Genomic DNA, 24,883 nt, shown 5'->3' on the forward strand with positions numbered 1-24,883 from the left:
GTTTGAGACGGCATAAGGGTAAAGAAAAAACGAAGAGAGAACTACTATTTTGGGGTGAACCATTCTTTTAAATCCTTCACACTTTTTCCAAGCAAATTAATTATAGGATCTGTTTCCAGTTAACTTTCTGTTTGTGTGATATTGTAGCAGTCACAAATACTGTGGCAATGGCATGGTTTCCAGGACAGCGATTCGTGCTCCTCCTACACTAACTGTGTTCAATACGCTCTCACTCTGTGCCCACAGAGCCCTTAACACTCAGTCTGTCAGTCTTGCAGCTTCTCTAAACTAGCAGCAAGTGAAACCGATATCAGCAGGGGAGCCACAGATAACTTGACCACATTTCTTCCCAACACCAGCGCATTTTTTTAGGCAAACTAAATATATCTGCAGACACTGCTATCATAAACAGATTGGTTAAAGTAGATGAAATTTCTTTGCAGGACATATGGCGAGTGCTTGATGGTAACAAACAGCTCTAAATATGTGAACAGCAGAGATCTGACCACCTGTAAATGGTGGAGGAGGGTTCGTTCAGTCGGTGGTGAGTCCGATAGATCCTGACAGTCTAATTAACTCTGTGGATGAAGGGCCCTCGGCCATATGTGCTGACTGGGTGAACTGGGAACACAGCAGAAACTCACCCGTGACTTTAAACACACTAATTGGACCAACATAGCCCTCAGCAATAATTTCAGGGCAACATCTAAATACCTGCACTGTCTCGCATGGATTTATTCACTGTCCTGGTTTTAAAAAGCTAAGAGAGATGATATACACACAGCACAGAAGGCAGCAGTAACCAGTATGTTTATCTGAAAGTCTGTGTGCTTATATATGTGTGTGTGTGTGTGTGTGTGTGTGTGTGTGTGTGTGTGTGTGTGTGTGTGTGCGTGTGTGTGCATGCATTTATGTTAAGGCAGAAGCAATAATGAAATTCACAGTGCTGTTAATAGAAAGCTAAACGATATAATTGTCATTTGCATGCTATCCTTTTAATTACTTTTTGGTTCCATTTCATTCCATTTGAACTGACAGCATGATCAAGTTTTAATCGTTAGTTTTAGCAAACAGCTTATCTGCCCGCCTGGAGCCCACACGGCAAGAAATTACCCGCTCGTGAAATACAAACACAACACAGATGTGCTCACACAACAAACTGAAGTATATTTATTCAAACAACAACTTGCACACCTACAAGCAAAAATCTTTCAGAAGTAACAGATGCAGAACTGGCCAATTTATTTATTAATTTTGTATTCAATTTTAAATTTAATTCTCTATATATATATCTCATAATTTTACATTTAAAATATTGGTAACACTTTACAATAAGTTTGCATTTATTAACATTAGTTGACACCTTTGCTGACGCCTTAGTTAACATTAGTTAACGCCTTCGTTGACGCCTTAGTTAACATTAGTTGACGCCTTTGCTGACGCCTTCGTTAACATTAGTTAACGCCTTCGTTGACGCCTTAGTTAACATTAGTTAACGCCTTCGTTGACGCCTTAGTTAACATTAGTTAACGCCTTCGTTGACGCCTTAGTTAACATTAGTTGACGCCTTTGCTGACGCCTTCGTTAACATTAGTTAACGCCTTCGTTGACGCCTTCGTTGACGCCTTAGTTAACATTAGTTAACGCCTTCGTTGACGCCTTAGTTAACATTAGTTAACGCCTTCGTTGACGCCTTAGTTAACATTAGTTAACGCCTTCGTTGACATTAGTTGACACCTTCGTTGACGCCTTAGTAAACATTAGTTAACGCCTTAGTTAACATTAGTTAATGCATTAGTTAACATGAACTAACAATGAACAATGCTCTTATACAGCATTTATTAATCTTGGTTTATTTCTATTTATACATAAATAGTTAATGTGACCTAACAAGGAACAGCGCCTATTTAAAGTGTTTATTAAATGTTCATTTTTACGAAAGCCTATAAGAATGCATTTCTTAACATTCAAAAGGTGTTTAAGGTAACATTACTCAATGCATTAGTTAATGTCAACTAACACATCTTCACGTGTCTTGTGCAATGTTAATAATATATGTTCCAAATTAAGGACTAAACTTCACATTTATTAAGCAGCGTTCTCTAGTGCAAAAACTTTGACAATTTTTCCATTGTTGTGTATGATGCTGAGATTCAATTTTTTTTAATTACTTTTCTGTTCTCAGAAATATATATGTGGTATTGATTGTTGATTTGATAGTTATTCAATGGTGTAATGAATGTGCTACCTTTGCTATGTTATATTAATAGATGTCATGCAAATGTTTGTTTCATGTGAACTGATTTCTCTTTAAAATAAGGTCTGTCATTACCCATAATTAATGCCTTTTATATTGTTAAATAATGTTAGTAAAGAGCCTACAAACATTAATAACACATTAGGTAATGTTGAAATATGTTACACTTTACAAAAAGGTTCACAAAGATGCTAAATAAATATTCTAATATCATTATCATTAATTAAGAGTCAACAAATATTATAAATGCATTAATTGATGTTCAAATGGGTTTTACTTCACAATTAGTTTCACAAAATGCCATCATAATTTACATATTTATTTTTATTATCAAGTAAAATATCACGGAATATATATGGATATATATATATATATATATATATATATATATATATATATATATATACACACACACACAGTATATATGCAGTTCTATTATAGGCTTCATATAATTAACATTAAAAACCACTGTAAATAGTCGCTGTTCCTTGTTAGTTCACATTAAAAATGTATCTCTAAATTTAAATTAACCAAAGAATAATAAATGCTGTAAAAGGGTGTTGTTTATTGTTAGTTCACTTTAGCTAATGCATTAAGTAATATTAACTAATACACTTTTTACTGTTAAGAAATGTGTTAGTATATGTATAAATGAACAATAACTAAGATTACAGTAATAAATGCTTTTAATGAGTGTTGTTTATTGTTAGTTCATGTTAACTAAGGCATTAACTAATGTTAACAAATGCAGCCTTATGGTAAAGTGTTGCCAAATTATTAATTTCATAACATTATTTATGCATTTGCAACTGCTGTGAACAAAGAGTGTGTGTATATATGTGTATAAGGCAGGGGTATATATGCGGTCCTTAATTATTTGATCCACATGCAGGTGTGTGTAATCAGATCTCAGGGGAGAGTGAGCACTGACAGCGGTGAGGGAGGGAGAGAGAGAGAGAGAGAGAGAGAGAGAGAGAGACCGGTGGATCTGTGACAATAGGTGAACGATTGAGATATATTACCATTTGGACTGTCAATCGATTACAATTTTTTACTGAATTAATTAAATGGTGTCCCGTTTAATTAATCGCATTCAATCGCATATACAAATATTTGTTGAGAAGCTCCTCATATAACAATAAATCAATATATAATGATGAAATAATTGTAGTTATCTTTAAATATTTAAAAAATTATATATATACACTGTATATATTCAGATAATTAAAATGCATTACATTCTTGTGGCAGAAGAGTTCATCATTGATAAGACAAAAAGTGGCTTTAGAATACAATGTATTGTTTACTACCATATTATTGATCATAAGTCAATCATTGTCATACAGTTCACAGCAATCCATTTCACAAGTGAATTTGTCAGTTGGAGATTTATTATGAGGACTTGTTTAAGGACTGTCAATTTACACCTGCGTCAGACATGCTTGTGTCGTGTCTCGGGTGTGTTGCGTCACAAACATAAAATGATTTAGGTCACTGTTTCAAGTTAAATATAGTTTAATACTTACAACACATGCTGAGATCCCTTAGTTCGGATTTGCGCTCCTTCAAGTGTTTTGAATGCAAGAACGTAACATGTCTGTGTTGTGAGTTGTTTTCTTCATTGTATAAACTGTGTGCTGCTCATACAGCTGAAATGTCACTTACTGCCCCCACGAATCTTCCTTATTACGGTCCGGGGGCATTGCGATTAATTGCGTAAATTTTTTTAATTAGTTATTTTTAATAAAACTAAATCGCACTGAATTAACGTGTTAAATCGACAGCCCTAATTACGATTATAACATATTACTATTTGTTTACAAATGATAATAATATTGAAGTTGAATGTGTTCCAAAAAATAACCGTGTGAATGAAAAGTGAGCTGATATCTTACAACTAAGCTGAACAAAAAAAAGTTCAGCTTAGTTAAAGCTGATAAAAAGTTAAACATATTTTTAAATTCTACTTATGACTGATACTGTAATTACTGTTAATTTTGCGGCTACATTATCCAGTACACTAGTTAATAATAAAGTGTTTCTTAATAAGCTCTAAATATTGAAATCATGTGTAGTTAGAGGTTTGTGTTTCTTTACATATTAAAGAGTACTCATAATTAATTCTAATAATGTAATGATATTCTAAACTGATTATGCAAAAAATAACACTGGTATCAGATTGGGATAGGTATAGGCCGATATCGGAATCGGAAGAGAAAAAGTGGTATCTGTGCATCGTTCAATGCTTAGTTTACTTTTCTTTATGGGAGTAAAAGTTGTATGTTTTTGTACAAGCCAACTCATTTGATCTTTTATGATTTCATCTCTTACAATTGTTATGACTTCTCATGACTGGGTTGGTTGATATTTCTCATTAAATATTAAGCTTTCTTTATGAAAATAAATAAATAAATGCAAAATAAATGTTAATAATATTACTGGCTTAATATACAGCTATAATGCAACTCCATAAAGGCTATATTAATACACACTATTTTTGCTGGAAAATGGCGACAAATGATGCAAAATATTAAATGGCAGGTTTGTCATTTTTAACCTTTTTTATCTGATGCTTTCAATAGTATTTCAAACAAACTGAAGATAATCTCATTTACACTGGCCAGCTGGATAAATGACCTTGGTGATCAGGCTAAATCTGGCAGAATTCATAAGAACAATACATCACAAAGAAACAAATATGCTTATATGTTTGCAAGACATTGAAACATGTACAAGATCAACAAATGTAAGATAATGGCAATGCAGCAGTGGCCCAATAGGGCAAGTGACATTACGGTGACATTATGGTCAAATGGCCAAAAGAAACAAAGTCACACAGGTTTAAAATGAAATGAGGGTGAGTAAATGATGACAGAATTTGGGCGAACTAATCCTTTAACCAGGAAGCTAGCATACCAATGGACATGACAATTCATTAAAGTTGCAGCAAGAATAATATCTGCATAATATACTAATATATTTACAGGCAGATCTTCAGGGCGTGAGTTCATATAAAGAGAGACGAATGTGGCCGTTTATACTGGTCACGATTCACTGTTGTTTGCCTTGTGTTTCTCCCCGTCATTTGTTCCTCCCAGACTACATTTCCCATAATTCCCTACCCTCATCACTGCCAACTGTCCTTGATTATCCTCACCCTGTGTTTCATTAACTTATAGTCTTTTGTTCAGTCCTTGTGAGTTATGTATTTTGACCTCCTGTGTATACCTGTTCCCATCGTGGATGTTTCCTTTGTTCTCACCGTTACTTTGTACTTTGTTTATTTTAAGAAAGAACTGTTTCGCTGCACCTAGATCCAGCTTTCGTGACTTCCATTCCAAACATTACAATACTCAACACATCACAAACACTGGTGCAAGAGAGGGCAGACATCATCAGGGATTAATCCAAGATGTTTCTGTCTTTCAGAATGCACTATGATAGGACTGCAGAGATGTTTTCACTCCTGCTAATGAAGTGAACGCTTGTAATTTGATTCACATCACTGGAGCTTTCACAACCTCCCCTTGTTTAAAACAATCATTACAAAAGTACTTGTTAAATTTTTCATTGTGTAGGTCTGATACAGCAATGCAGTGTATGTGGTCTCCATCACATTGACTGTCACCACAATGTCAACACCTACAATCTAAACTTACCTTAAACTTTAAAACTATTTTTTGCTTCCATGCAAGATTTGCTATTTATGTCAACAAATGCAAATGTAGTTATTACTATGTTCTATTTGAAACATTTGACAATGGATATGTATTAAAAATGCATTATTTGTTAGTACTGTCATTTGAGAGCAGACGTATGAAAATCATGATGGCAGAGTAAACGGCAGCACAGCTGCACACATTTACAATGCTTTTTATTCATATTCAAAGAGAGCATCTGTGTTCATTTAGGTTTAATAGCATTACAAGCTGAAGATAAAATGAGCAATTTGCAAGCAATGCCAGTTGAATGTCACCTATCATGAAAAAAACAACACTTACTGCAGTCAAATGAAAAAGAATAATTCAATACACACAGAACTCACAGTGAATTCAGAAACAGTAAGTTACTTTTCTTTAGCTAGACTTTTGCTTATCGAAATGGACGGCATGCGTGAGCTTAGTTTCCCAGTGAAATGCCCACAGAGGGGTGCCAAAAGTGAGTTGTACAGTGAGGTTTTTTTTTAGCAAGAAATGATGTAATACAGTGAAATGCATGTTTTATTAACTCTACCCTCAAACTCAAACCCCAAACCTAACTGTCAGTGGAGATCTTAGATGGAAAATGGAACCTCGGAATCGTGCTCGTCACTTTTAATGCTAATGTGACCACTTCCTGGTTTTAACACGAGACAAAAACTTGTTAGAGCCAGTTGTCCTTTGTCTTTGAAGACTGTAGTTACATCTTTGTATGAAATCTTCAGTTTTTTGGCAATTTCAAGCATTGTATATCCTTCATTCCTCAAAACAATGATTGACAGATGAGTTTCTAGAGAAATCTGTTTCTTTTTTTAACATTTTTGACCTAATATTGAGCTTAAGACATGCCAGTCTATTGCATACTGTGGCAACTCAAAAACAAACACAAAGACAATGTTAAGTTTAATTTAATGAACCAAATAGCTTTTTAGCTGTGTTTTATATAATGGCAAGTGATTTTCTAGCACTGAATTATCAACTTAGCATGATTACTACTCAAGGATAATGTGTTGGAGTGATGCTGCTGTCTAGATTTGAACAAACATGACTTTCAAATAGTGATTTTTTACATCAGTAATGTTCGGACTATACTTTGTGACCAGTTGAATGCCACTTTGGTGAAATATAGTACTAATTTCCTTATGAAACAGCAAAATCTGATCATTTTTACAAACTTTTGGCCACCAGTGCATATGTATGTGTATATTAGGGCTGTCAATCGATTAACATATAACAATAATTAAATATATAGTGATGAAATAATTATACAGTTATCTTTAAATATAAACAAATTATTTGTGTGTGTGTGTGTGTGTGTGTGTGTGTATGTATGTATGTATGTATATATATATATATATATATATATATTTTTTTTTTTTTTTCTTCCAGATAATTAAAATGCATTACATTCTTGTGGCAGAAGAGATCATCATTGATAAGACAAAAAGTGGCTTTAGAATACAATGTATTGTTTACTACCATATTATTGATCATAAGTCAATCATTGTCATACAGTTCACAGCAATCCATTTCACAAGTGAATTTGTCAGTTGGAGATTTATTATGAGGACTTGTTTAAGGACTTGTTTAAGTTAAATATAGTTTAATACTTACAACACATCTTGAGATCCCGTAGTTCGGTTGTTTTCTTCACTGTATAAACTGCGCGTTACCACACAGCTGAAATTTCAATGACTGCCCTCTGGAGTAAATAGATGGTACTACAAGCTTGCATTTCTCAGGAATCTTCCTTATTACAATCCGGTATATATATATATGTATATATATATATATATATATATATATATATATATATATATAAATAACGGCAGTTACAGAAATACTCAAACTAGCCCATCTGGCACCAACAATAATCCATGACATTATCTAATCAGCCAATAGTGTGGAATCAGTGCAGTGCATAAAATGAGTGCCAAGAGCGTCAGTTAATGTTCACATCAACCATCAGAATGGGGAAAATTTTGGACCATGGTATGATTGTTGGTGCCAAATGGGCTGCTTTGAGTATTTCTGTAACTGCTGATCTCCTGGGATGTTCATGATATCTAAAGCATTAACTAATGTTAACGAATGAAACATGATTGTAAAGTGTTACAGAATAATTTTATGGATGAAACTTCAATTGATCTACAGTATGTTTAAAGTAAAACAATGTACAGCGGAACTTATTAGTTTCCACTAACAAAAGCATTGCGTGTCATCACTCTGAATCAATGTGTGTGTGTGTTCCACACTTGATTCTCACACGACTCTGTTGATGTATATTGTGTTTTGCGGAGGCAGCTCTCCCATATATTTCGTCAGTGAAATGAGAAAGGCTTTTACCGTGTGAGGAGAGCATTACAGCAGCGCTCAAGATTCATTAGTTAAAAGGCTTCCTAATAAATTCCCCACTTTTAATGTTTCACACAGCTATTAAAGGCCTGTTGAACGGCTGCGTCTCTGTTGCCCATTACAGCTTTCAATAAATGACAATCGCGCAGCACTTAGAAAAGAAAAAAACTGAGCGGCTGCAGGCCTGCCGCTCAAAGGACCCTTGTAGCACATAAAGACGTATTAGCTGTTTTGTGGTGCGGTTTATAAGAGTGAAACACCGCTTATGTCAATCTCTAGAATTCAATCCAGATGCAAAAAGTGATCTGCTACAGCTGTGGATGACAAAAAATAACAAATGACAAACAATATGATTCTGATGAAACCGATGTGAAATCCTGTTGGTTCTGTGTGGGTGTTTTTGCAATGTTTGCTCTAGCTGTGATGTATAGTTCTGTAGACATTAAAAGCAAAAAATAAATAAACAAATAAATAAATAAATAAAAGGAGAATAGCTTCCATGCAGTCAAATTTAGGGCGAAAGGTGCACCATTGATTATGCTGTGAAGCTCGGCGCTTTAATTAATGGTTTCCTGAAAGGGAGAAAACACACTGGTGGAAATGAGCCCCACGGGGGTCGGAAATAAATCTGTGCTGTCCACTCTTATATTTACCCTCTTACTGAGTAAAGATAGATATTCTGCTCGCTTTCCTCGACCAAAACACACACGATTGTTTCTTCAACCACACATGCTTTTATGTGAAAGGGGATGATTTTTATTAAAACAGATTTCAACTTTTTTCTTTTTATTTATGAAGGTCACATTAAAATGGTCTTGGAAACGTTTACAATGCCTTCATTCATTTGCCTTCATGTACACATTTCATTATTTTATCCATGTCACAGAGTCAGAGACAGATTTGTTATATTAAACTATGAGAATCCATCATAAAAATATTATTGGGCAATTTTGTGTCAAGTCAGCCAGAGGTCCCTTGCTCAAAATGTTTTTTACTGTTAAAAGAAATAAATGAGGATGAAAGCCAGTATAATGTATTAAATGGCATGGATCAATATTAGTTTGTAAAGGAGGGTCAAAATGACAATTTTCTCCTATGATTTGGAGCAATCTACAGATTAAACAATAACCTGATAAAAGTGGCAGTGTCATAATTGTATTTTTATACAGGGATAGGTGGGTATATTACTACAATTAGTTGACTTCAGCACCCCCCTGTTGCATTATATCCCAATGGTCCAAAAATGTGTTCTTTTTCCAAAGTTGGAGTGCCTATAACTACAGAAATATTAAATGTATCTAAATAGAATTTTAAATGAAGTTTCTTTAAAAACTAAAACATTTTTATCTTCATTTTAAGGCACTATATAGTTAAATCCAAGAGATAAGGGGCTCTCAGAGTGACCAAATTTCCACTGGTCAAGAACCCAATTTGGGTCATATGGTGTTTATCTAGTTCTTCTTTAAGATAAAATAGTTGCAATGGCATCAGACATTTTATTTCACAAATGTTTAAATTTTCATTTCCACCAGTGAATGGTGACTTCAGACATGTTGATCAAAGTTAGCATAGAAGCATGAAAATTAAAAAAAATATTCCACAGGGCTGAAAGTGTTCATAGTTGAAGAAACACCAATCTATACAATCCAGAAATGATCTTCAGTGCCGAGGGACGAGTTCAAGCCTGAATCCAGATGCTGGTGTGTGCGTCAGGGACAGGAAATGACTGATGATGTGAGATGCTGTACTGTGATAAAAATGGAGACAGGAGATTTGTCTAGCTTTTGTTTGCTGGTTGGTTTCTTCAAATGAGCAAGTCAGGCATACTTTTGTCTCCATTAGGGCAGTAGTTTGACCCTTATGCTTTTAAACATCTCTCAGAGCAGTCATTATTTTTGACACCAGTGGCAGCCACTAAAAGCCTCAGTGAGACAGGCAGGGGTGGAGCGAGGACGGATAGGAGCGATGCCGAGGTGTGCACCTGGGGCGAATGATCTCGCCCAGCTCTGAGTGATGACGGCGTATGCGGGGGGGAAAAGCCAGGAGCAGAGCTGCAGTCGGGAGAGAGACGCAGAGACAGAGAGACTCCTTGAAGCTTTGTGTTTTTATGATTCTATGTTTTCAGTTTAATGTGGTGTTTGGATTAAAGTTTGTTAAATGTGCATCCGGCTCCAGCTTCAAACTTTCCTGGCCGAACAGAGGTCTTTCACACTCCGCTTCAAATAATGTCAGCTGTTTCACTGTGTGGCATTCACACACACAAGTGGGGCCTGTTTAGTGGACTTGAGAGTGAGCAGGAGGACAGATATAAATGTCACAAAGGAAATACACTGATGAGCCAAAACACTGTGACAATCTTCTTAATATGTTGTTGGACCACCGCATGACGCCAAACAGCACCGACCCGCCGAGGCATGGACTCTACAAGACCCCTGAAGGTGTCCTGTGGTATCTGGCACCAAGACATTAGCAGCAGATCCTTCAAGTCCTGTAAGTTGCGAGGTGGAGTCTCTGGATCGAACTTGTTGGTATTGCACATCTCACAGATGCTCAATCGGATTGAGATCTGGGGAATTTGGAGGCCAGGGCAACACCATGAACTCTTCACCATGTTCCTCAAACCATTCCCAAACAATGTGTGCAGTGTGGCAGGGTGCATTATTCTGCTGAAAGAGGCCACTGTCATCAGGGAATACCATTGCCATGAAGGGGTGTACCTGGTCTGCAACGATGTTTAGGTAGTTGGCACGTGTTAAATTGATGACCACATGAATTGCCGGACCCATGGTTTCCCAGCAGAACATTGCCCAGAACATCTTCCCACAGTGCATCCTGCTGCCAACTCTTTCCTAGGTAACTGGCGCACACGTACATGGCTGTCCATGTGATATAAAAGAAAACATGACTCAACGGACCAGGCAACCTTCTTCCACTGCTCCAAGGTCAAATTCCGAGACTTGCGTACCCATGATAGTTGCTTATGATGGTGGACAGGGGTCATCATGGGCACTCTGACCGATCTGCGGCTACCTTAGTAGACCTTCTGTCAGTTCGGACCAGACGGGATAGCCTTCGTTAGCCCTTAGCTCTTCCGCATCGATGAACCTTGTGCGCCCAACTCCCTGTAGCCGGTTTGAGGTTTTTGAAATCTAGTAGGTACTAGATTTGGGCGATCTTCTCCATAGTCATATCATCCTATCATCAGTCTGTGAGATTGCAAATACCAGATATGATCGCATATTGGGGGGGGGTGCAGTGTTCACATTCAAACCAACAAACACCGGTATTATCACTGGTTGGATGCTAGGTGGCACTATGGGGCAATTTACGTTAAGCCTACAAAAGACACCTTGATTTCAACCTCTGAACTATTTTTAACAAAAAATTACAAGGGAACTGGAAAATAAATTAGTGTAAATAAAATGTGTATTGTTTCCTCTTTGACATTTATCCAACATTCAACATGTTGAATACAATAACTGGTTGTTAGCTTATCATCTAATCTACACAGACCTTGACATGTGGCCTTGTTAGGAGATGATCAACATTATTTGCTTCACCTGTGAGTGGTCATAATGTTTTGGCTCATCAGTGTATATCTATCTCTTTCAATGGATTCAGAGTGATTTACATTATTGTAATATATCCCCAACATTAGGTTTGGAAATGGAAAACTTGCTGACTAGGCACGTTTTAAAGACGACATTAGGGAAAACATTGATGCAAACACAATCTTCATGATTATGACAAAACAATGATGCAGAATTTGGCATTGTTTTTAATAAAGAATACATTTCTGTCCTTACAAAAATAGGATTATTAGCCATTTTTATTACATTATATTCAAAACAAACAGATCGTGATGTCTCTAACAGAATTACATATGAGTTGAGCCAGTTCCAGATAAATCTGCACTTGTCATAAACACTTTAAAACACTAAACACCACGAGTTAATAAACATATATTACCACTACAGGTTAACCAGCAGATTAATTGTGTCGCCAGCTAATTTTGGAACTATCGGTTATCACCAGAAATGAATGCTGATAGTTCACCGATAAATACATGTATAAGTATATTTATATAAAAACAATTCATCTGGTGAATATATAGCAATACTACCATGTAGAGCATTGTAAAAGAGTTTAGTCTTCGTCACTGTTTATGGACTAATGCATAATTATTAATATGAGATGGCGTTATAGAAAATACACAAAGCATGGACATTATTATTCATTGATTTATATAACTATTATTGAGTTCATCACAGACATTTACATGGCAAATATTTGCTGATAATCTGCTATTCTTGAATGATAGCTTGTTGATGGTTTACTATTTATTATATGACAATGTTTAATCTATAGTGTTTCTATTGTAATACATTGTAGATTATTGTAAGACTGCTTTTTTTCCTTTAATCGCTTGTGTGAGCAGCTAGGAACATTTCAAAAGAAGAGTCACCAGGGCTTGTTTAAAATTAAAAGTCTTGTGTTGTGCACCGAATCTTATTCTAGCTGGGACGATCCTACACTTTCCCACAAATACATACACCACATGAGTGCATAGTATACTGTATATTATAAGTGCATAGTGCATAATTTGAGGCACATCTTAAAGCTTTAGAAAATCTTCTAAAAAATTTACTGAAAATGAGTCTTTCAGTGTGGGTCTAACTACTTGCATGCCTGGTTTGTCTGTGAGGCTGTTACAATGGTAACGGAGTTCACAAGGTGATTGTCTAGGTAAGGCTTTAAGCACGCGTGAAACTCTCAAAATGAAAACATGGCGGAACAACGCGATCTCCCGGAGTTGTATCTGCTGAAGAAGTGAATTAAATCAGTTATTTGGGAGCATTTGGCAATTTAAAAAATGACAGGAGTTGTTGAAGATGGGTATCCAGTATGCAAAACATGCAGACGAAAAGTGTCAGCAAAAGTGGTGAACACATCTAATATGCTCCAGCACCTAAGGGATCACCATCCAGAGATTCGTGCCCAGACGAAGGTAATAATTTTACAAACACAGTAAATATCATATGTGGTGTACAACTTACCTTTTGGTAAATTCAAACACCGAATTGAAACTGTGTAAATCCGAAGAGTTGTTTTTGTATTTGTATTTGTTTTGTTGTATTTAAGTTTAAAAGAGGAGGGTTTCAGCTGTGATTATACAGCTGATCATTTAATTACATTTAGAAGAAATGTGTCCTAGTCCAAATCCCAAAATGGGACATTTCGACATTGTCTATCTTTCGGCTCAATATGCCCCAAGGGATCTAAAGAAACCAGCCTCTTAATTTCAGCCCATACTATTCTGAAGTTATAAGCAGAAATATTTTCATATCTCCAGACCACTAGGTGGCATTGTGCCAAATGCTTTAACTACCCTCAAGTCATGATGGCTATGATAGATACCAAATTTCATGTCAAAATGCCAAAGCATTGCGAAGATACAACCTCACGTCCATTTTGGTGTGCTCGCCGTCAAATTTGTTGAAGCGCTATTAGAGACCGGTTTGGTCCATCAAAAAGCTTTTGATAATTTTTGTCCCCAGAAGATACACAAAAACGTTGGTGCAAATCAGAGGTACGGTCTAGGATGAATTTGAAAAAGTCAAATTGCCGGAAAATCTAGTCAGGTGGATATTAGTATGCACACCATCAGAAATAGGAAACCGCTCGGACTCTGTATTAGCCAAGGAATCAGAGGGAAAAAATGTATTCTAGGCCTCACCGTTCAAAATTTATAAGCATAAACATAAGCGCAATTGTGAACAGCTGGTGGCGCTAGAACATTGCAGTTATGGACACCAAATCCAGGTCAGATAAATTTAAGATTGTCCTCTATCAGTGTGCCAAATTGTAAAACTTTCCTATGTACGGTTTTATGGGCTGCCGTAGACTAGGTAGAAGAAGAAAAAGGAGGAGGAGGAAGAGAAGAACAAGGAGGAGAATCAAAAACAGATCAAAAACACAAAAAAATACACAGTATGTACATACACACTTTCACAAAATGCAATATCGGTGGATCTCTATATGATGGCCAACATATCAATACCTATACAGTTTGCAGACACTTGTCTCACATTGACCTATGCCGATGCAAAGAGGATAGCCAATTATTACAGAGGTCATTTACACAAGTCTTAAAGGTACAGTAGGTACAATTCTATAATTCTAAGGGTCTGAGAGTGGAAAATAGCCATAATATAGCCATAATTACAAGACAAACACATAAACACAGCTGTGCCACATACAACAATTAAGAAAATACAAAACAACTCAGCAGGCATGACTAATCAATCTGTTTAAACTTAAGACTTTGCCAATCGGCGAGTCACACTTGTCGTTCTAGTGAAATAGAACATACCTTGTTTCTCAGGCATGACCACATGCCTGTCACTATGATTGACACACTAATGAGCATAATTAAAGCTAACTGTAAAGTCAGTGTGCTTTTTGTGTCTGCCACAGACTGCACATCCTCCCTCTCGCTGAGAATGATGTTGTGCATATGTCTCTCAAAACCAAGTGCACACTATTTGCTAAAGTCGGTCTAAAATGGGTCTATCTGTGGGTCAGGCTCTGGACCCTCCAATTTGTGGTGAAATGTTTTCACTGTGAAACAGACTGTCAATCAAGCTTGAGGAACATTGACAAAAATACCAGTCAGGGCTTCAGACTAAAATAATGTCTACGGAGCCATTGGCTCCTAAAATGAAACATTTAGGAGCCAATTGGCTATTTATATTTGGAAAATTAGAGAACTGTTTGACAAACATTTGACATTACCAGTCAGGTTGGTAATTACTCTATGCTCTTTATAAAGTCCATGGGAATTGGTAAATAAACACTATACAGGTTGGAAAAGTAACGTCATATATTGTTGTAACAGTTGTACGCAATATGGTGCGTAGATCTTTAAAATTGTCTTCATAAAGCGACATGACAACCTCACATTTCTAGGTTAGTGGTTTTATATTATGTGCATATGATCCTTTTTTTTTTTTTTTTAAATAAAATATACTTTAACACATTATTGGTTAAAATAATCACTGTAATTCCACAACAGGCATTGCTAATTTTCCAAGTTACCTGCAAATATTATATTGCCCAATGAAATATAACAAAGCATATGATTTATATAAGGCTCTCCTTACACCTCACACATACAGTGAAATAATGTTGTAAAATATTGGTCATTTTACAGATTTTACATGATGTCCTCTATTTGAAAGCCTGTGATTCAGGCACTGTTTGCTCTAAGTCCCTGATAAAAGTACTAATTTATTGCACTATATGACAAAGTACTACGGAAAATAAATGTTACCTACTCCTAACCTTTATCACCTTTCAATACAGATCTGAAATGCAGGTGGCACTCTAAAGCAGCTGAGCACTCACCATGTGCTCCATAGACATTCAGGCTATTTTGTGATCCTGTGCATCTTCTCTAATGTTTCATCAAATATCTCGGCCTCTGAGTGGACTACAAGCTTAATCTAGGTGTTGTTTACCTCTGCAATGATGTATAACACTTTATTAGTCAAATAGTTAAAAACATATTTTGCCAATGATTTGTTTATCATGCTTTTTCAGATGGATTTAAAAGAAAATAATTAAATAAATTATATCTGAGACACTGAATTATTTACCCATGCAAGCTCACAGAGATATGTATAAAATGGCTCATTTTGAAGAAAACAGCCTAAAGTAATCGCTGATATTGAGTTTTTGGCTACTCTGGGATTATAGAAACGTTTGTCCAGAGAACATGTTACACTTCATGGTTCTTTTGACAATCATTTGATCGGAGGATCTGAGGTGTTATGGCAACAAACACCACATGCATTTGCAATGTCCACACATTTCAGAGAAAGAGAGCTTTGATTTGTTATACGACTTGTCTATTTTAGTCCTATTTGAAAAAAAAAAAAAGTTTAATTCTATATCCGTACATAACGACAGGGTGGGATTTATTTGTGACGCAAACATTTTCAGGCCTCATTTTGTAATTGTATATACATAAATGCAAATGTGATGGAGTTCAGTAAAAGAAAAAGCACATTCTAAGCTTTTAAATGGCACCACATATGACTTATGTATCCCAGGCCTTTTGGATTTGAAATGTAAATGTCAGGGTCCAGAGAGTGATGCAAAGCTGAAGAGCTTGAACTAATACAGACAGCTCTCCACTTCACAGAACACAAACATAACACACTGCTGCAAAAACATCATATGCTGCATCTGACACCATGTGGAGGATATTTCAGGCATAATGCCATGAGAGAAAGTGAATGGGATAAATGAGTGTGATTAGTTGAGAGGAGACGTGGAGTGTGGACAGAAGCACAGCTAAATGACAACATTTATAAATAAAGCAAGCCGCCACTGACCTCGTCCAGCTCAGAGATGAACACAGGTTTTTCCTCGAAGCCGATGGGCATGGGGTCACTGGGGGGGATCTCCACCTCTTCATACATCTTGTTATTTTCTCTTTTGATCCCCTCAGGCAGCAGCATCTGCCAGCGCAGTGAGGACACAATTACACAAAATTACAATGCAATTGAACCTTCATCATGTATTAGCTCACAGCAACCCACTCAAGTCTAACAGTGCAGGCCAGTGCCGAGGGTCACCAGTACCAGTTTTATTACTGCTCAAATTAACTCAGCACTCACCCTTTAACATGCGCTTTAGTCGTTGAAGACTAGAAATGTGCAAAACTTCCTTTCAAACCGATTAGTTGCAGTGTTGCTTAAATACCTTGTCACTGTATAGCCCAGTATAATTAGACTGAGTTTGGGTTCACCTGATCACAATTAGACGTGTTTCTCAGGGGTTTTTACATACTGAAAGATGCATTCTTTTAGTTTTTTTCTCCCTAATTTGGAAAGCCCAATTCCCAATGCGTTCTAAATCCTCATGGTGGCGTAGTGACTCGCCTCAAACCAGGTGGCAGAGGATGAATCACAGTCGCTTCCACGTCTATGACTTCAATCCGCCATCTCATCACGTGGCATGTTGAGCACGTTACCACGGAGACATAGTGGAGGCTTCACGCTATTCTCTGCGGTATCCACACTCAACTCACCACGCTCCCCAGAGAGCGGACCACATTATTGCAGCCACGAGGAGGTTACCCCATGTGACTCTACCCTACCTAGCAACCGGGCCAATTTGGTTGCTTAGGAGACCTGGCTGGAGTCACTCAGCACACCCTGGATTCAAACTCATGACTCCAGGGGTGGTAGTCAACGTCTTCACTCGCTGAGCTACCCAATTGTTTGCAAAAATTGGGCTATTTTTTTTACTTTGTCTCAAAAACAAAACAGTTGTGTTGGGATGCTCTAAAAATGGCACAAAATAGAATGCAATGGCCAAAGACGTCCATGTGAATGTGTATGGCTGTAGCAGCGATGCTTTAAAGGGGATGAGTTTAAAGCACCACAACTAAAAAAATCTAGACAAATTAGTAGACCATTGCGACCGATGGCTATTTAAGTTGTCATTAGGGTGTCACTATTATACAAACATAATATTTCAAGCACATTTTGAGGGCTTGAGCTGGGATTGCTATATGTTCTGTTCTGAAAAAACAAAACTTTTATACAATTACGAGAATAATTCTAATTTTTAACACACTGCATCCCCTACAGCTGCTATAATTACAACTAATTTCAGTAAATTGTGAACATATGCTGAACTAATGAATGTGTCATATTCAGCTGTTGATCACAGGAGACAGTATGATACACTGTCATATCTGGGAGCATTAATCATCTTAGCCAAATTTTAAAAGAAAAAAGATACACCCTTAAGCTGACCTATATGCAATTATTAAGTTGCCAAATGAAAGTGTGCTGATTTGTTTGTGATAAAAAGTGTCAATTAAAAGCAAAGGGCACAAACCCCCACATACGGCTGTCAGTTGTATACCCATTTAGTTTTACTCATCAAAAATGGAACTTCAGGAATTCAAGAAAATCAGCATTTTAAATTAACTTAAATTACATTTCAAAGCCCATTTTACAACTCCAGTGAGATTATTGCACTCCTGTTGTGAGGCCCATTTCACACAGTAGGTGACAAAATTCTGCCGTCTTATAAGATACCTCATTTTTTGATACCTCAAGTATTTATGTTTATTCAATGTTATTGTTAGAAAAGAACTAAATCACACAAATCAAAGTTTTAAAATACACTGCCTGGCCAAAAAAATTGCAATGTTTTGACAAACTTTTACATTTATTTCTGCCCAGAGTTGCACTCATTTTTGGCTGAGATCTTCTAATCTTGATGACAGGAGAGTCGAACCACTCCATGAAGTCTTCTCCAGCACATCCCAAAGATTTTCATTGGGGTTAAGTACGGGGCTCTGTGGTGGCCAATTCATGTGTGAAAATTATTCCTCATGTTCCCTGAACCACTCTTTTTTAAACTCGGACAATTTAAGCTTGATGAATCTTGACATTGTCATCCTGGAATATGCCGAGCCATCAGGGAGGAAAAAAATCCATTGATGGGATAACCTGGTCATTCAGTACATTCAGGTCGTCAGCTGACTTCATTTTATTGCCACATAACGTTGTTGAGCCAAGACCTGACCAACTGAAGCAACCCCAGATCATAACACTGCCTCCAGAGGATTGTACAGTGGGTACTATACATGACGGGTTCATCGCTTCATGCGCTTCTCTTCTTACCCTGATGTGCCCATCGCTTTGGTAAATCTACATTTATCAGAAAACATGACCTTTTACCGTTGCTCCACTGTCCAATCTTTATACTCCCTATCCAATTAAAGCTGTTTTTTTCTCATTAGCCTCACTAACAAGTGGCTTTCTTGTGGTCACACAGCAGGTTAGTCTAAACCCTGTAAGTTCTCATTGAATTAAGTGTGTGTGAAATGCTCTTACTTTCACTTTTAAACATAGCCGTGAGTTCTACTGTCCATTTTTTACGATGTGACTTCAAGCGTTTTAGTGATCTCCGATGAGAAATGAGAAGTTACACAATACATCAGTTAGGGTAAGAAAATTGTTGCCAGCTTAAACATATTATTTACTGCAATAATGATCCAATCATCAGCTCTTAAATATCTGCTTATTTCAATCCAAACTGCGACTTTTTTTTTTTGGCCAGGTAGTGTATATTAGGGTGTTTATTCAACTTCAGACCCAGGGGTTGATTTTCATCAAAAAAATAAATTGTTTATACAATGACCAGCCAAAACATTAAAACCACTGACAGGTGAATAACATTTATTTTGTTACAATGGCACCTGTCAAGGGGGGATATATTAGGCAGCAAGTGAACAGTCAGTTCTTCAATTTCATGTGATGGAAGCAGGTAAAATGGGCAAGCGTAAAGTTCTGAGCGCCTTTGGCAAAGGACAAATTGTGATGGCTAGATGACTTGGTCAGAGCATCTCCAAAACTGCAGGTCCAGTGGGGTGTTCCAGGTATGCAGTGGTTAGTATCTACCAAAAGTGGTTCAAGGAAGGATAACCGGTGAACTGGTGACAGAGTCATGGGTGCCCAAGGCTCATTGATGCACATGGGGAGTGAAGGCTAGTCCGTCTGGTCAGATCCCACAGAAATGTTGGCCATGATAGAAAGGTGTCAGAACACACAGTGCATCGCAGCTTGCTGCATAGCCGCAGACCGGTCAGAGTGCCCATGCTGACCCCCTGTCCACTGACAAAAGCATCTACAATGGGCTGTGAACATCAGAACTGGACCATGGATCAGTGGAAGAAGGTGGACTGGTCTGATGAATCATGTGAAGGCAGACCGGTGGAGGCAGTGTGATGCTCTGGGCAATGTTCTGCTAGGAAACCATGGGTCCTGGCATTCATGTAGATGATACTTTTACACCTACCACCTACCTAAAGATTGTTGCACACCCCATCATGGCAACAGTATTCACTGATGGCAGTGGCCTCTTTCAGCAGAATAATGCGACCTGCCACACTGCAAATTGTTCAGGAATGATTTGAGGAAGATGACAAAGAGTTCAAGGTGTTGACTTGGCCTCCAAATGCCCCAGATCTCAATCCGATTGCAGATCTATGGGATGAGCTACACCAACAAGTCCGAGGCTCCACCTCACAACTTACAGGACTTAAAGGATCTGCTGCTAACGTCTTTGTGTCAGATACCACAGGACACCTTTAGAGGTCTTGTTGTGTCCATGCCTCAATGGGTCAGAGCTGTTTTGGTGGCACGATGGGGACCTACACGATATTAAGCAGGTGGTTTTAATGTTGTGGCTGATCTGTGTAGTTTTAAAGTTTTAGTTGACTTTTCACTTGGGTAATGACTTCTACTACTTTTAAAATCACTGCACACACATGTATCTGCCCTGTGAGCAAAGCTGCACACATTCTAGAGCATTGTTTATTGCGTTTCAGTCCTAAAACCTCCCCCGCCCACAGGAAAAGCACGAGGCCAAAATGAATTCGTTTAAATGGCTGGAAGATGCCTGCAGCAGGAATTCTAATTAAGACATCATAAAAACTGGATTAAAAACAAAGGCTGTGGGTAATCTAGCATGTGATAATGTGATATAATTGAACAGATTGGCATGATGCTGAGTAAACAAAGCACAGGGGAGAGATTTGAGAGTTAAGAGTGAAGATTTATCTTTCCTCTGTGCCCTTACACATATAAGAGTCAGATTAGAAGGAAGTGTGTGTTTTTTTTTTACCTTGGCTCCTCCAACGAATGCAGAGGTCTTGGCGGCTTCGGCGTAGGAGTCGTAAACGTTAGGGTAACGGATGCGTTCATAATCTCTGTGTCGGCCTAACACAGGGGAATAGCGCGCTGTGAGCAAGGACTGCTCCCTACACACAAAACACAAATTAAAATCAACAAACTTCTCAAACTTTTGAGACCCAACAAGTTTAGTATAGTGTTTCATTCACATAGTGTTTCATTTTCATTCATTAAACCAGGTGAGACACACAGTTAAAGGTACAGTGTGTAGTGTTTGTGCCAAATGGAATCACAAAAACAATGATTTTTTCCAAACAAGTTTTCCGAACACTCCCTCTGTCTTTCATTAGTCAACCAGATAATAACATTACATGATTTATGACCACGCATAGTCATGCTCCCAAACCGCCTGATGGATATTCCTCAATAAATCTGCAGAAACTTTCTTAAAATTGCCAGTTCCAATCTGACTGGATGCTTCAGGTAGTTAGGGTGCACTGGGTCTTATAGGTCCGCTATAACAGCATTAGATTAGCAACATGCTAATGTCAGACTAAATTCTATCGGAAACAATGTGAGCATAACGTGTGAGGTGTTATTTGTGTGGTGCATCCTATGCTTGGTCCTATGCATATATGGTGATTGCCATGCTGTCTTAGAAAGAAGCTACCTATGCAGACAAAAGACTGCAAGACTTCTGACTAGGGGGCAAATTCACTAATTACTTGTACCACATTTGTGTGCAATATCTCAGTGCAAAAACCTGAATCGTATATATGAACCACATGCAATCCAGTTTAACCAGTCACTAAGTGCATAGTGATAGCATTGCAGTGAATGTGAATCAAGTCCTTGACATTATTTTGTGACTGTGTTTGCGAGTTAAAAAATGAAAGTATCACTAGTGATAGTAGTGCAATTAGTTCTAGTCTCTGCCAAGTAATATTAGTGGTACTTTTAACACTACAAGAGGGCACGATTTATTCATGGTGTCCTGCAAGTGTAAACTGCACAAACAAACCTGATATGTGTGCATACTACATGGAAATTAGATCTGCTGCTGAAAACAAACTTGCAATCAGGTCTTGAACTGTGTTATAATGATCACTGCCTCACAGATACCCTAATGCTCAGCTTCCAGTGGCCCTTGAGCTCTCTGGATTCCATTTCACAATGACACAAAGGGCGGCTGGGCTGAAGGCCAGTATGTTTTGTGCTGTGGTGTCAGTCTTTTAAGGGAATTGTAAGTGTCATTACTCAGTTTAAGAGAGATGCCTTTGCCTCTACTTCAGCAGGCACCACTGATATGTATCAGTAGATGGTCATGTCAAAATGACCATTTGAAAAGTGCCATTTGTCTAAAAATAACTAACAATAAGAACTAATGCCAACTTGTACTCTTTGTTATTATAGGAATTTTCCTAAGCACATCAACACATATCCAACAACTTTATCCTAATCTTAAATAGAAACTGCAGAATCTTCCATATTTTACCTTCATTTTAGGTCATAACTTTTACTTATTAACAAAATCTACTATTTCTAAATCACTAATTTAATGTAAGCAAATGTGTGATCATGCTAACTAATTTGTGCAGTCAGATGTTCGTGCCGTCATTGAAATCATGCTGGAATAACACGGATCATCAAGTTTTGCACAATTTCAAACAAATTTTGTCCATGTTTTTATTGAAACAAAAGGTGGACATACAAAAAAACTCAAAAAAGTAGTCCAAAGTCACTCAAAAATGTAATCCACTACAAATTACTGATTTCTTCCCTAAATGAATAATCAAATTACTGGTAATTTCATATGGAAATCATGTAAGTAGTTACTAGTTTTAAAACTATTTTATTTTAGTGCTCAAAATAATGTTTATATTTCCTCCTCGTACACTGACACATGCACCACGCATTTCTCCCTTGCAATGACCTTTCAGGGGTCGCACACCCTTTAGCGGCAACAGAAACGCAAATAGCCTCACATTTGAGTGTAATTTATGTTTTAAATGTAGTCTACATATTATTACTTTTGTAATATGTGTAACCGAAGACTTAACTGTACTTTAACGCCACCTGTATTAAATTTGATTCGCTATTTGCTAAAGCCTGTGCATCATTAACAATAAAAATGTTGCTGTAAATCCTGTTGTCCGCAATGTACTAGGTTTCTTCTGCCACCTGATGGACATTTTCAGGCATTTCTTGATGGAAAAACCTTTGTAAAAATTTCCAAATAGGACCGCTTTTGTATTGCAAGCACTAGTTTTTTTTATGTGAAATCTTTGCTGATTTGAATAAGTAATGAGTATATTATTAGTAATATTTAAAAATGAGTATTTGCTATGAATAAAAAGCTTGAATAAAAGCAACTTGTGCTTGGTTAAAATGTTGTATATTATTTCATTGTAAAAGCATGTTGAAATGATACAAGATACAACAGGTGTTTGAGGTAAATATTTTAAATCTCCATTACAATCCATTCATGCCCACCACAAAAAAATAGATTTGAAAATTCTGACAGAAAATATCTTTATAAAAAGTATAAGTGTGAACAAATATTTATGTGTATTTTCATATATGCAGCCTCCTCTGTCAATATAAAATCTCATTATTTTACATTATAAGCTATTATGATGTCATCTTACCATAAGTTCCTGAGACCCAGCTATTTTTTCTTTACAATTTCCCTTATTTAAATGCCATTATAGTGTTTGGTGCATAAAATCCATATGTTAAAAATTGTTTATGAAAAAATTGCATTTTATTCTTATTGTATTTGATGTGCTGAATTGAACATTTCTATCCATATTTATAGACCAAGGAGAGGAAGGTGTCATGGCCAAACTCACAAATATTTGGTATCTATGAAAAGTCCAGGGAGTCCTTTGATAATACCCCAAGATTCACCACTGTAGCATGTATGGCTAAGAAAAGCTTCAATTACAAATATCCTATACAAATACAAATATTTTTACTATTTATTTGTATAGTTTGTCTGTTGGTATTAAAATGTCAACAAATTATAATTTACAGGGTTGAGTAATTAACTTAATTAAAATTCAGTAACTGTAATCGGATTACAATAATTTAAAATGTAAATATTACTCTACTTTTGACTTTTAGATTACAGTAACCAATTACTCATAACCCAACATTGCTAAATACTAAAATTGTGCTTGTCAAATTGACTTTTTAAAAGTGCATATTTGTGGAAAACGAATCTCTCTAATCTTCTAATATTTTAACATTGGTTCAGTACCATATGTTTATGCAACCAATGGCAAACGGATGGAGTATTTAGGGTAAGCTGTTTGAAAACAACTATTATTTTTGCAATTCCATTTGGTGATGCTTCGGAATCTTCAGCTTTATAAAACAAAACAACAACAAAAAAACTTTTCAAAATGCAAATGGCACCCGATTCTTTTCCAAAAATGCAAACGGCCCTGAGATATCTGTGTGGTGTGTTTTGTAAGCTAAAATATGAGCGATGAGGATTGCTCATAAATCTCATATGAAGCTTGATTTGTCAGTTATTTTTGTTTGTGTTGTGATGATTGAAAGGCTGAGAGGTATAAACACCTCATCTCTAATCTCACTCCTCATGCTCAGCCTCATTTGGACGGCAGCATTTTTAATTAAACAGATCATTGCTCTTTTTCATCCTGTGAAATTAAACATTAAGAGAAAATCCCTCCACCTCCCGCAAAAGCCCCAGACAGCAGTTTTATCAAGCACTCTCTCTCTCTCTCTTTTCAATAGCACACACTCTGATGAAATATGTAGAGGCTCTGTGATGAAAGAGAGAATCAGAGAGAGACAGACAGAAAGAGAGACAATGTCTATAA

General features: G+C 36.9%; 1 protein-coding gene across 2 annotated transcripts in view; it reads right to left on the reverse strand.

Annotated features, from left to right (window-relative positions):
• The window catches only part of ascc3 (activating signal cointegrator 1 complex subunit 3), a 275,425-nt gene that overhangs the window by 190,741 nt on the left and 59,801 nt on the right, over positions 1–24,883 (reverse strand). For both annotated transcript variants that reach the window (XM_052144464.1, XM_052144465.1), the window contains 2 exons: positions 21,025–21,160; positions 16,710–16,835 (listed from right to left, as the gene is read on the reverse strand). In XM_052144464.1, coding sequence (XP_052000424.1) covers positions 16,710–16,835; positions 21,025–21,160 — 262 coding nt within the window. The remainder of the gene's footprint in view (positions 1–16,709; positions 16,836–21,024; positions 21,161–24,883) is intronic.

The sequence above is a fragment of the Xyrauchen texanus genome, chromosome 15 (assembly GCF_025860055.1).
Source record: "Xyrauchen texanus isolate HMW12.3.18 chromosome 15, RBS_HiC_50CHRs, whole genome shotgun sequence".
In the NCBI taxonomy this organism is placed as follows: domain Eukaryota; kingdom Metazoa; phylum Chordata; class Actinopteri; order Cypriniformes; family Catostomidae; genus Xyrauchen; species Xyrauchen texanus.